Source organism: Sarcophilus harrisii, chromosome 3, assembly GCF_902635505.1.
Source record: "Sarcophilus harrisii chromosome 3, mSarHar1.11, whole genome shotgun sequence".
Taxonomy (NCBI): domain Eukaryota; kingdom Metazoa; phylum Chordata; class Mammalia; order Dasyuromorphia; family Dasyuridae; genus Sarcophilus; species Sarcophilus harrisii.
In genome coordinates this window covers 364,829,920-364,842,619 of record NC_045428.1, presented here as the reverse complement: position 1 = coordinate 364,842,619, position 12,700 = coordinate 364,829,920, and the positions used below count along the sequence as shown (strand labels likewise).

At 36.1% G+C, this 12,700-nt stretch overlaps 2 protein-coding genes across 2 annotated transcripts; one reads left to right on the top strand and one right to left on the bottom strand.

The window, feature by feature from the left end:
- The first annotated feature begins 1,128 nt into the window (after window positions 1-1,128).
- On the top strand, window positions 1,129-2,076 carry LOC100931389 (olfactory receptor 6T1-like). The gene has a single exon (XM_003764117.1). The coding sequence runs from the start codon at window positions 1,129-1,131 to the stop codon at window positions 2,074-2,076; it is 948 nt and encodes a 315-aa protein (XP_003764165.1).
- An 8,308-nt stretch (window positions 2,077-10,384) lies between these two features.
- On the bottom strand, window positions 10,385-11,597 carry LOC100926738 (olfactory receptor 4D5). Its single transcript, XM_003764101.2, has one exon. The coding sequence runs from the start codon at window positions 11,549-11,551 to the stop codon at window positions 10,607-10,609; it is 945 nt and encodes a 314-aa protein (XP_003764149.1). The 5' UTR covers window positions 11,552-11,597; the 3' UTR covers window positions 10,385-10,606.
- Window positions 11,598-12,700: the final 1,103 nt, after the last annotated feature.

The window sequence follows — 12,700 nt, the reverse complement described above, 5'->3', positions numbered from 1 at the left end:
AACTCTTTGCATACAATATAATGGTATATTTAGAAAATCCTAAAGAATTAACTTTAAAACTAGTTGAAATAATTAACTTGAGCAAAGTTATGGGATATAAAATAAATCCACATAAATCACCAACATTTCTATACATTACCAACCAAATCCTACAAGGCAAGTTGAAAGAGAAATTCCATTTAGAATAATTTCTGATAACATAAAATATTTGGGAGTCTATCTGCCAAGACAAACTTAGGAACTTTATATACATAATCACAAAACACTTTTCACATAATAAAGATAAATCTAAACAATGGCAGAAATAATAGTTGCACATGAGTTAAGTGGGAAACACTTGCAGAAACTAGGTATACGCCAACATCTCACAGCATATAACAAGATAAGGCCAAAATGAGTACATGATTTAGAAATAAAGGATCATATCATGAGCAAATTAGGGAACATGGAAAATTTATGAGAAAATAAGAAATAGTATTATGGGATATAAAATGGATAATTTTGATTACATTAAATTAAGAAGGTTTTGTACAAATAAAACCAATGCAACCAAGATTAGAAGGAAAGCAGGAAACTGGGGAGAAAGGGTTCTAAAACAAGTTTCTCTGATAAAGGCTTTATTTTTCAAAAGCTTCAAATTTTTCAATATAAAGAATTGAATCAAATTTATAAGAATTCAAGTCATTCCTTAATTGATAAATGGTCAAATGATATAATGGACCATTTCAAAAAAAAGAAATCAAAGTTATCTATCATCATTTTTTCACTGTATGTCTATAGGAACAGCATAGGTACCAGGTTGGTTTGGAAAAAGATAAAATTTCAACCTAAAGTTCTGATAATGGGTCCTTTAACTATGAGTTTGGCTTGATATTAAAAGAAAATTTTGTGTTTGTCTTCTCACAATTATATAAAATATAAGGAAGAGAAATGGAGGTACTTTCCCAAAACTGTTTTTTGATAATCAAAAAGATTTCCCCAAAAGTTTCTTAGAAAAGTACTAAAAACGTCACAAATCAGACACTTAAACTAACATATTTTAATGCTTTGTAACAGTGGATTGGATAAGTATCTGTCACCAAATGTCAATTCTTCTCCCATACCCTTTTTTACTGCAGATAACTAGAGATGAAGCGAGAAAACTGGACCCATGTAACAGAATTTGTGCTTCTGGGTTTCCCTAAGAGCTGGAGCCTACAGCTGATGTTATTTCTGGGGCTCCTAGTGACATATGTGGTGACAGTCATGGGGAACTTGGTCATCATCATGCTCAGTTGGTCTGACCACCGCCTGCACACCCAGATGTATTTCTTCCTGAGAAATTTATCCCTATTGGAACTGATGCTGGTTTCTGTTGTGGTCCCTAAGATGCTAGTCAGTATCCTCACTAAGGATTATACTATCTCCTTTTCTGGCTGCATCATACAGTCCTACTTTTATTTCCTTCTGGGAACCACAGACTTCTTTCTCTTGGCTGTCATGTCTCTGGACCGCTATCTGGCCATATGTCGTCCATTACACTATGAGACACTGATGAGTGGTCGTATTTGTACTTGGCTAGTGTTGGCATCCTGGCTTGCTGGATTTCTCTGGACCCTTTGTCCTACTATCCTCATGGCTAGTCTGCCTTTCTGTGGCCCAAATGGCATTGATCACTTCTTCTGTGATAGCTGGCCACTTATGGGACTCTCCTGTGGGGATACTCAACTTCTTGAGTTGGTGGCTTTTGTGCTTTCCACAGCATTGCTACTGGGATCACTGGCATTGACTTCTAGCTCGTATGCCTTTATTCTTGCTACTGTCCTTCGTACCCCAAAAGGCACTGAGAGAAAGAAAGCTTTTTCTACCTGTGCATCACACCTCACCGTTGTGGTCATATTCTATGGCAGCTCCATCTTCCTGTATATACGCACATCAGAGGCTCAGTCTATGCTCCTTAATAAAGGGGTCTCTGCCCTGAACTGCATCATTTCCCCACTCCTTAATCCTTTCATTTTTAGCCTCCGTAATGACAAAGTAAAGCAAGCCTTATGTGATGCCATAAGGTGGCACAAACTGACAAGTACCAAATTATGAAGAGACTAATAAAGAGAGAGAGAGCATATCTTTGAGAAGGAAGATAGACTTCTAATGTGATAGATTACTTGTATCTTGTTAAGTCAAATAAGGACCTACATGAATATATACTGATAAAGACCTTTGATAACATAGGAGTGTTTTCATCCGTCTCATACACAGGGATAGCAAATACTATCAACAGAGTTATTTTTAAAATGGAAAGACCGTAAAATAGTATATTGGAAAGAGCACTGAACTTGAAATTAGAAGACTTGGATTTGAGTCTCAGTTCTTCCCCTTAGCTACTTTATGATGAAAGGTAAGTTATTTCTTTAAAATGGAAAGATTGTAAAAGAGTATAATGGAAAAAGCACTGAACTTGAAATTAAAAGATTTGGATTTGAGTCTCAGTTCTTCCCCTTAATTGCTTTGTGATCTAAGGTAAGTTATTTCCCTTCTCTGGGAATGAGTTTACTTCTTTATAAAATGAGAGAGTAAGTTCCACTAGATATTATATTATCATCCATATATGACACAGAATTGACAGTTTCAAAAACATGATATTAGAGGAACCAGGAAATCTTTCTGTGCTTCACTAGTCCCATTTGTGAAGTGAGAAGAATAACTCATAGGAAAGTAATGCCTCATCTGAAAGGAAGTTGAAAAAATGCAAGACAATGACTCAGAATGGCCTGAGTCATTTCTGACTATGGGCAAGTCATTTGACTTCTTGAACTCAATTTCTACCTCATCTACAAAATGGTAGACATAAGATCAATAATGCCAACCTCTCAGAGTTGTTATGAGCTTCAAATAAGAAAACATATGCGAGAGATTTGCAAATCTTACAAACTTTTAAGAAGAAAGCATTTGTTTTCATTTTTCAACTTGTAGCCCAGTGCCTTTCACATAGTAGATACTTAAATGCTTATTGAATTTAATTAATTTATTAGCAATTATGGCAAATAAAAGCTCTTTAAATCTAAGAATGAATGCATGAATGAAATGAAGAGAGGGAAAAGAAAGAATGGAGGAAGAGAAGAAGGAAGAAAGGAAGAAAAGAAAGAAGGAAGGAAGGAAAGAAGGAAGGAAGGAAGGGAGGGAGGGAGAGAGGGAGGGAAGGAGAGAAGGAAGGGGGAAGAAAGGAGGGAGAGAGGGAAAGAGGGAGGGAAGAACAAAAGAAAGGAAGGAGGGAGGGAGGGAAGAACAAAAGGAAGGAAGGAGGAAGGGAGGGAGAAAGGAAGGAAAGAAGGAAAGGAGGGAGGGAGGGAGGGAGGGAAGGAGGAAGGAAGGGAAAGAAGGAAGAAAGAAAGAAGGAAAGGAAGGAGGGAAGGACAGAGGGACAAAAAAGGAAGGGAGGGAGGGAGGGAGGGAGGAAGAAAGAGGAAGGGAAGAAGGAGGGAAGGAAAGAGGGAGGGAAGAAGGAAAGGAGGAAGGGAGGAAAGAGAAGAGAAGGAAAGAAAGAGGGAGGGAGGGAGGGAGGAAGGAAAGAAGGAAGAAAGCAAGAAAAGAAGGAAGGAAGGAAAGGAAGGAAGGAAGGAAGGAAGGAAGGAAGGAAGGAAGGAAGGAAGAAAGGAAGGAAGGAAGGAAGAAAAGAAAGGAAAGAATGAAGGAAGGAAGGAAGGAAGGAAGGAAGGAAGGAAAGGAAGGAAGGAAGGAAGGAAGGAAGGAAGGAAGGAAGGAAGGAAGGAAGGAAGGAAGGAAGGAAGAAAAGAAAGGAAGGAAGGAAAAGAAGGAGGGAGGGAGGGAGGGGGGAAAGTCAGTCTTCAATCAAGATAACAGGCCCAAGGAGACAGTTTGAAACTTAAGTGGATTCGCTCTCTTAGAGCCTACTATATAGATTCTGCAGGTCCAGTACAAAGGGTAATGATCCAGCTGGGGGGGGGGGGGGGAATATGATTATCCAAACTGTCTTAGTGTGTCCCTTTGCAGTTCATGGCCTTGGGTCTTTCATATATTTCAACACCATAGTTCATGAACACTCCTCCCCACTATCACCAATTGCCTATTTCCACTTATACACCAAACCAACATATTCAGAGATTCAAAACAGAAAAAACTTGTAATCAAACACCACAGCCAAACAGTAAAAAAGTCAAGTAGTAAGCATTCATGCCAACCAAATCTGACAAGTCCCAAACCTTCAAGTAAGGCTGCAGATCCAAAACTCTATTCATAAGTCCTATATCCTCAACACAGTGGGACAAAGAAAAAGGAATGTAAACTCACTCTTTGGTGTGTAACTTATAGCCTTTTATGCCTCCTCAGAGAAGGCACTAACAATCTGATGCACTAAAGCTTCTTGTTTCTCTGCTGCTTTTTTCTCAGGTGGTTCCATGATTCTCCCTACACTGTTTCTCTCCTGGCGTCTAGTCAGAATGCTCCTATGCCAGCCTCTGGCCCCATAGCCTTGGTCTCAGTCACCAATCATGGCTCTCTCTCTTAATCACCTTTCTTCTTCAGTCTTTGGCTTCCCTCCCTTGGCAGCCTGCACATCCAATATTTATGATATACTTCTCAGACACATTCTTAACCAATACTTTTTGAACTCTCTATACCTAGAGCTTTGGTGCCCCATCTTGGGAAGTTGATTTATCTTCTGGAACTAGTATACAGACTTTTAGAAGATGCAATTCATACATAGATTACCATCCCTCTCCCCACTGAATGAGGCTTTGAGCCCTACATCATTGTGGTAACAAAATCCTGTATATGTAAAGTCCTATGTATGCACAGATTACCTCTAAGCTATAAAAGCACTTAGTTCTATAATGCAAGTTACATGGAGAAAAAGTGTTCCTTCCCAAGATCATAATACTTGGAGATGAGAGCTATACGTACAGGTTATAGAAAAGGACTAGATTTTTAGACTGCTGTGACCAGAGGTGTGGGGGCAGCAGGTGACACAATGGATAAAGGGTCTGGTCTGAAGCCAGCAACTTATCTTCCTGAGTTCAAATCTGACCTCAGATACTTACTATCTGTATGACCCTGAGCAAGTTACTTAACTCTGTTTGCCTCAGTTTCCTCATTTGGAGAAGGAAATGGCAAATTGCTCCAAGATCTTTGCTAATAAATCTTCATATTGGGTGACAAAGAGTCAGACATAACTGAAAAATAATTGAACAACAAAAATCAGGGATGTGAGATTAAAGGAATAAATGGGTATAAAGCTCTTGGCAAAACTAAAAGTGGTATACAAATGCCAGTAATCATCATTATCTTCTTTCATGTTCTAAGACTTTCAATTTTCATTCCTTGAACTTCAACTGTACTCTTCCTGAACTCAAGAAATGTTTATAGAGCTATACAGAAATGTGCTAATAAATGTTTAATAATCTGGTTCTTAGGAAAAATTCATTCACATACATTATTAAATTCAATTCACATTTTTTTCACTTTCTAAAGTCTAAACAATCAAAAAACCAATAAATCAAAGCTTGATTTCTAAAGTGTAAATGCTCACATTAAAAATTTATCTATAACTATATAATAATGTACTGGCAGACAAAACAGAATCCCTGTTTTAGGCACACCTACCCCAATCCAGCCATGTACAAGATTAGCAATTCTGTCTCCCTTCCCCTAAAATTCAACAAATTGCCCCAGTGACTGGCCAGTTGAAAATCCTGGTGGTTACATTCTCTTTGAAAGCAGTTTCCAATAATTTATATTGGTTTCTTTTATAAGCATAAAGCAAAAAAGTGAAAAATTAAGGGAAGTTGTACTGAATCACAAACTGTTATTCAATACAAATAAATAATGTTTTATTCAACATTGTTTGATAAAGTTTAAAGTTTGATAAGAATAAAGTACATAACTCTTAGATATAAGTTTGTAACCCCTTATGATATTATTTGTCATTGTTATAAGCATAATAAAAGCTATTATTATGCTATGTTAAAAGCATAATAAAATATAAGCAATAATAAAAATTTATTATGAAAATCTTAATTCAGTGGTTTGGATATAGAGGTTCATATACTTTGTTCAAACTATATCCCTTCAATGACAAACTTTGTCTCAATTATTTGAGAGATCTACTGTGTATTTCGTCTGACAATAGTCCCCCTCTCTTGTACTTATAAGCACAATAATATGTGAACTGAAGAGACAAGAAGAGTTCTTGAATGGTTTTAATAACAATGGCAAAAGAGTGAAAAACAGTGCTACATAGGTTTACAGAACATTAAATGATTTATACGAGCGTGAGGTTCTGTACTGCCAGACCATTGCCAGGAAAATGGTTATAGACTGCTGAAATTTTCTCCTGTGCAAACCACCCATGCACACATACAAAGAACACCAGTGTCAAAGCTTGTTTATGGTCTGAACTTCCAATTTTTGCTTTTAATCTGTCCAAACTAGTCTCAGTTTCTAAAAGCTATTGTAGCTATAGAAAATAGTTTAATATCCACTGAAAGCTTCTTATTTAATATTTTTTTACACTGGAATACTTAGTATTTATGAAATGCTTCAAGACTACTTCCCTAGGCTCTAAGGGGAGAATGGAGCAAAGGGGATCTTAAAATTAGTTAGGGCCTTTACTGGCTTCTAACCTGGTCCATGGACTAAGATGCACCTGCTACATTGCTTTTTTGTGTTTAACATCCCATATCAACATCCTTGAGCATTTAGACATTCAGCAATTTAGAAAATAATTCTTACTTTTACAAGAAATATTTTTCATCCTGGTAAACCCATCACTATGGATTCAAAGATACTCAGTATCACTAAAACTTAGACACTTAATGATTAGAGGAATCTAAGGTGGAAAAAGAAAATAATTGTGACAACTTTCAGATGTTCTTTCGGGTTTGGATCTGAACATTACAAACTATCCAACATTTGGAGATACTAGGCAAGACTGCCTGTAAGCACCTGTTGGCATTTCTTCTTACATGGCAGAATGCTAATATGTCAACATAAACCCTTTGTGTCAACACCAAAGTAAGAAAAAGTATTGAAGTCTATGCCCACAAGAAATGCCATCTCCCACAGTTAAATTTCAAGGCTTACAATGAAGGTGGATTACAATTATCTTTGAAGTGAACATGAATGCCAGTATGTTCATAGTTGTAACATAATAAATGACAATCATTAAATTATCCATATTTTGTACCCATTAAATTCATACAAGTTTTTCTAAAACCTTAAAGCTAATTTTTTTCTTCCTAAGATTCTTATATTATCCTTTCTTCTCTCATGATATCCCATCTCTCTTTCATAATATATTCCAGAGCAGAAACCAAGAGTAAAAATAAATAATCACAAAAAAGAACAATGATACTGTAGCATTTTATCTAGAACATTATGGGATCACCCACGACCAGAAAGGTTCTTGCTAATTTGAAAAAAAAATGACATTTCATCACAAAAGTTGTAAGGTTTATAAGGTGTTTCTGGACAGGGGAGAAATTATCAGCAAAATCACTCCATTCTTCAGTTTCAGTATCAACCTTTAGAAGCACAAAAATCTTGAAGTGACAGCTGTGGTCCAAGATTGAAAGCCTTGATGTTTATATATAGTCTCTTTCAGCAGGTTTTTAGCAATAGATGGATCAAATGTGGAGATTCTTGGCCTGAAAATGAAAGCTGTCAATACTCAATATCACTTTCTTAAAGCAACTGAAAAACTTATTATACTCAAAGGAGCAAAAGTGGTGGACTAGTTCATTATTTTTAACAATTTCTGAAGATTGTATACTTGATATATTGGTGAATGGTAATTTTGGCTTTGTGTAAACAATTTATTATGGATTAATTTAATGTAAAATAGATCCGTCTAATAATTCTAAATATTTTTAGTTCTAATGGATTGCATTATTTTGCCTTTATATATTTTTTCCTATAGATTCATTTTAAGATTAAAAGAAGCTATTATATAAGGTACATATAATCCCAACCCTACTACTCAGTTACTCAGCAGTACAATGGATAGAGTACTAAGCCTGGAATCAAGAAAATTCATTTTTGCCAGTTCAAAACTGACCTTAACTGCTTACTAGCTGTGTGATCCTCATCAAGTCATTTTAATCATATTTTCCCCAGTTTCTTCATCTAATGAAGCCAGAGAAGGAAATTGTAAAACACTCCAGTATCTTTGTACCCCCTACCCCCAAAAAGTCAGAGACAGCTGAATACAACTAAACAATAAAAAAAATATTACTTGATATAGCAATTATATTGTCAGATATCAAGATTGTCTATTTCATTCATTATTACATTTACATTTTTAATGTTCTTTTGTGTATTGTCTCCCCCATTATACTGCAAGTTCCTTGAGGGAAGAAAGTTTCTTTTTATTAATGGCATTTTCAGCACTTAGCACAGTGCTTGCTACACGTTAAGGCCTTAATAAATGTTATTGAATTTTTTTGGATTGGATTGTCATTAGAGATGGTCAGACCTAGACTAATTTGACTCTGAAGCTGTTCACTTTTCAATTTCAGAGTTATACCTTGTGTTTTTATGGTTAGTAGTCAAAATCCTTGCCCAGCTAACATATTTATTCACAATCTTACAGGTACATCTTTAAAGTAAAACAAAAAATTTCCAAAGAAATATTCCTTGGTCACTGTAGAGAAATATCAGCTCAAGTCTTGTTTTTTTGAAAAATGATGTAGAGCTTAATTGAACCAGCTTCTAGTTTCTGACAGCCAGCCACATTAAATATAGATGCTTTGTAAAACAATAAACCATGAGTACTCCCGACTCTTTCCATACATGGGCTTATTTTGAAACACTCAGGTTTGGCTGCAAATATTCAAAACTTTAATTTCCAATTTAACCATCCAGATAACCATTCAGATAAATTGTACTAGATTGTCTTGAAGAACTACATTAAAAAATCTCATCTTGTTTTTTATGGAGTCATGATTTTACTCTCTCAAAGAGAGTTTGGAGTCTTTTTATTGTTCATTGGTTTCAGAAACAACAGACTGGAAACTTGGAAAAGGTTGCCAGTATATATACATATATATATATATATATATATATATATATATTTAGAGATAGATAATACAGAGAATTCAAGCAAGCCCTCCTACAATTAAGCTTAGAAGTCATATGGGTGTTTCATAGAGTTTGTTAAATAGATTTTTCTTTATAGAATTCCTCTCAGAATCAGCCAAAATAGAAAAGAATATAGAAAATGAAAATAGAAAATGACCTCTTTAAAAAAAACAGGAGGGACACACAAATGCTTTAGGCAAGAATAGAGTTAACAACTTTTCTTCACTTGATATATATTTTGGATTTCCCAGTCAATACATCAAAACTGTCATGAGGAAAAAAGTTATGATAAATTTAGGATAAAGATCATAAAGAAGTTTTATTTTCATTATGAGGCATAGCAGGGAGAGATTGGTTGACAGCATTTCTTCCATTAGCCAACTAGGTTTTCCTTACAATAAATTTTTACATTGGTTTGCCTTATAATTAATTATAGATATTTATCTATACATATTTAAGTACATTTGTGTGAATATACATTTATGTATATAAATATGTATTTTACATTTACATGAACACACACACATAGATATACATAATATAAAGAAAAACAAGAACAATTATCTTGACTTACAAACTAAGTTCAATGTAACCATTTCATAATACAGTTCTCAGATATGGGTTTACAAGTATATATGATGATGATTTGATGAAAAAGGGTGAGAGGAATAAAAAGAAGCAAGCAAATTGGGTGCCAGGTAAAGGACTAAGCACTTTACAAATATTTCATTTGATCTCATTTAATCTTCACAGCAACCCTATGAGGTAGGTACTGTTATATTTACATTTCACAATAGAGGAAATTGAAGCAGAAGTTAAGTGACTTGCCTAAAGTCACACAGCTAATAGGTGTCTGAGACTGGATTGGAATTTACTGACTCCAGGTCCAGCTCTTAATACCTTGTGGCACCTAGCTGTTTGAGAAGGAAAGGGATGAAACTCATGTTAAGATTTTTATAATAAACTCTTTTCACTAACAAGGACAGAAGAGTTACTGAATTTAGATTTTAACATTATAAGCCAAGATGTACTTCTTTAGGCAAATAAAATGGCACTAAAAATAAGAAAAGAAAAATAACTAATGCACACACATACACATACATATATACCAAGAGGATCCATGGATATAATTTGAAAAATATCAAGAAATTCAATCTCAAAATATCTGAAGAAGAGCGAGGTATCAAAAGCAGATCTCAGACCTTACATTATTAACCCCTTTTCAATCCTTGCTGAGATATAGATCAAGATGTCTATAATGACTATATATATATATATATATATATATATATATATATATATATATCTGCTTTAAACCTCAGGGATAGCATCCCTTACCCATGATTGCAAGTTTTAGCCAGTCTAAAAGTGCATATCAGATTTTTTTTTCACATGTCTGAAATTGAACCATCCCAGGAACATAGAAAAACGATGAGCAATGTAGTCTAGCTATTTCAGAGGCTTTTTTAATCTAAAAAACATCCTTTAGACACTGATTATTCTCAAATACATCTTCCCACTAAAAGCTGCTGATTTATTGTTCTTGTTTCCCCCATATGAATATGTACCGCCTCCATAATTTCTTCATGGCTTCAATCACTTCCTTGTTCCTCAGGGTATAGATTGCAGGATTGAGCATGGGGGTAACCATGGTGTACAGAATAGAGACTGCTTTGTCCATAGGGAAAGTCCGAAAGGGCCGGGCATAAATATAGATACAAGGAACAAAGATCAGGGTCACCACAGCAATGTGGGAGGCACAGGTGGACAATGCTTTGCTCTGGCCCTCCCGGGAATGGCTCCGAAGCATGATAAGAAGAGCTGTGTAGGATCCCAAGAGTATCAGGAAGCACATCAAAGTGACCAGACCATTGTTGGAGACCATTAGCAGCTCCAGTACAAAAGTATCTGTGCAAGCCAGCTTGATCAGCTGGGGCACATCACAGTAGAAGTTGTCTAATTTGTTGGGTCCACAAAATGGGAGCTGAACAGTCAGGGCAATTTGAACTATTGAGTGGACAAAGCCTCCCACCCAGGAGCCTGCCATAAAGAGTCCACAAACTCCCTGATTCATAATGAGAGGGTAGCGTAGTGGTTGGGAGATGGCAACATAGCGATCATACGCCATGACTGTGAGTAGAAAGATTTTGATGCCCCCAATGAAGTGGAAAAAAAAGAGCTGTGTAAGGCAGCCCCCAAAGGAGATGGTTGGGTTCCCAGAGAGCAGGTCAGCTAGCATTCGGGGGGAAGTGATAGAAGAGTAGCAGAAGTCAAGGAAGGAGAGGTTGGCTAGGAGAAAATACATGGTTGTGTGCAGGTGAGGGTCAGAGGATACAATGGCCACAATGAGCAGGTTCCCCATGACTGTCAACAAGTATACAATGAGAAACAGCACAAAGAAGAAAATCCGGAGCACCCATGCTTGGGAGAGACCCAAGAGGAGAAATCCTGTCACCTGAGTGTGATTGGCCAAATTCATCTGTTTTATGTAGCTCTGGAGATGAACCTGTTGGGGAAATGTGCAAAAGCATCAGTGATTCTGTCACTAAATTCAACCAGAGTTCCCCAGGAAGTCATGTTAAGTATCATTATTAACAATAATGCTGCCATCTCTAGTAGTATTTGGCTCTCAAAGCAGGTAGGGAAGCTGGTTTCTCCTTAAATCAAGAAGATTTGTCACTTGTGATAAAAATGAAAATATTTTATTCTCCCAAAATGGGATGGGCTCAGAGTGCATGCCCAGAATGGACTGAGCAAAAGGTGCTTGGGAAGAAATGTCACACAGGTGAATAAAGCAGATTCTGGGAGACTGGAATGAGTGTAGAGAATGGAGGTCATGGCTTCAAGATGAGTAATCAAAAGTTTCAGAATCAGGTTAGGCATTCCAAAAAAGGTCACAGCAATAGAAAAGACAGCAAGGTAAGTAGGGAGAAAAGAAAAAGAAAGCTTATACCATGGCAAAATGAGTACATTTTCAAAGAAAGGACAGAAGATAATTGATGTGAAACCTGAATCCACAATAATAACAATGCACCAAAGCTTTTGGGACTTTATCGCCTAGTGACATAATTTTTGACAAGGATTGTAATCTAAATTAGAGAAGGAACATTTAGTGTGATGAAAGCTATTATTCTTTTTGGTACATATAAATGATTAATAAATTCTCTCTCTCTCTCTCTCTCTCTCTCTCTCTCTCTCTCTCTCTCTCTCTCTGTCTGTCTCTCTGTCTCTCCTTTTCCCCCTCTCTTTCTCTTTCTCTCTCCCCTTTCTCTGTGTGTGTGTCTTTTTCTGTGTCTCTCTGTCTCTTTCTTTTTTCTTTTTTTTTTATACCTTTTTATTTACAAGATATATGCATGAGTATTTTTTCAGCATTGACAATTGCAAGACCTTTTGTTCCAACTTTTCCCCTCCTTCCCCCACCCCTTCCTCCAGATGGCAGGATGACCAATTCATGTTAAATATGTTAGAGTATAAGTTAAATACAATATATGTATACATGTCCATACAGTTATTTTGCTGAAAAAAAAAAAAAAAGAATCGGACTTTGAAATAGTGTACAATTAACCTGTGAAGGAAATCAAAAATGCAGGCAGGCAAAAATAGAGGGATTGGGAATTCAATGTAATGG

Coding starts and splice junctions, on each gene's coding strand:
- LOC100931389 (XM_003764117.1), top strand. CDS start 1,129: ATGAAGCGAGAAAACTGGACCCATGTAACAGAATTTGTGCTTCTGGGT.
- LOC100926738 (XM_003764101.2), bottom strand. CDS start 11,551: ATGAATTTGGCCAATCACACTCAGGTGACAGGATTTCTCCTCTTGGGT.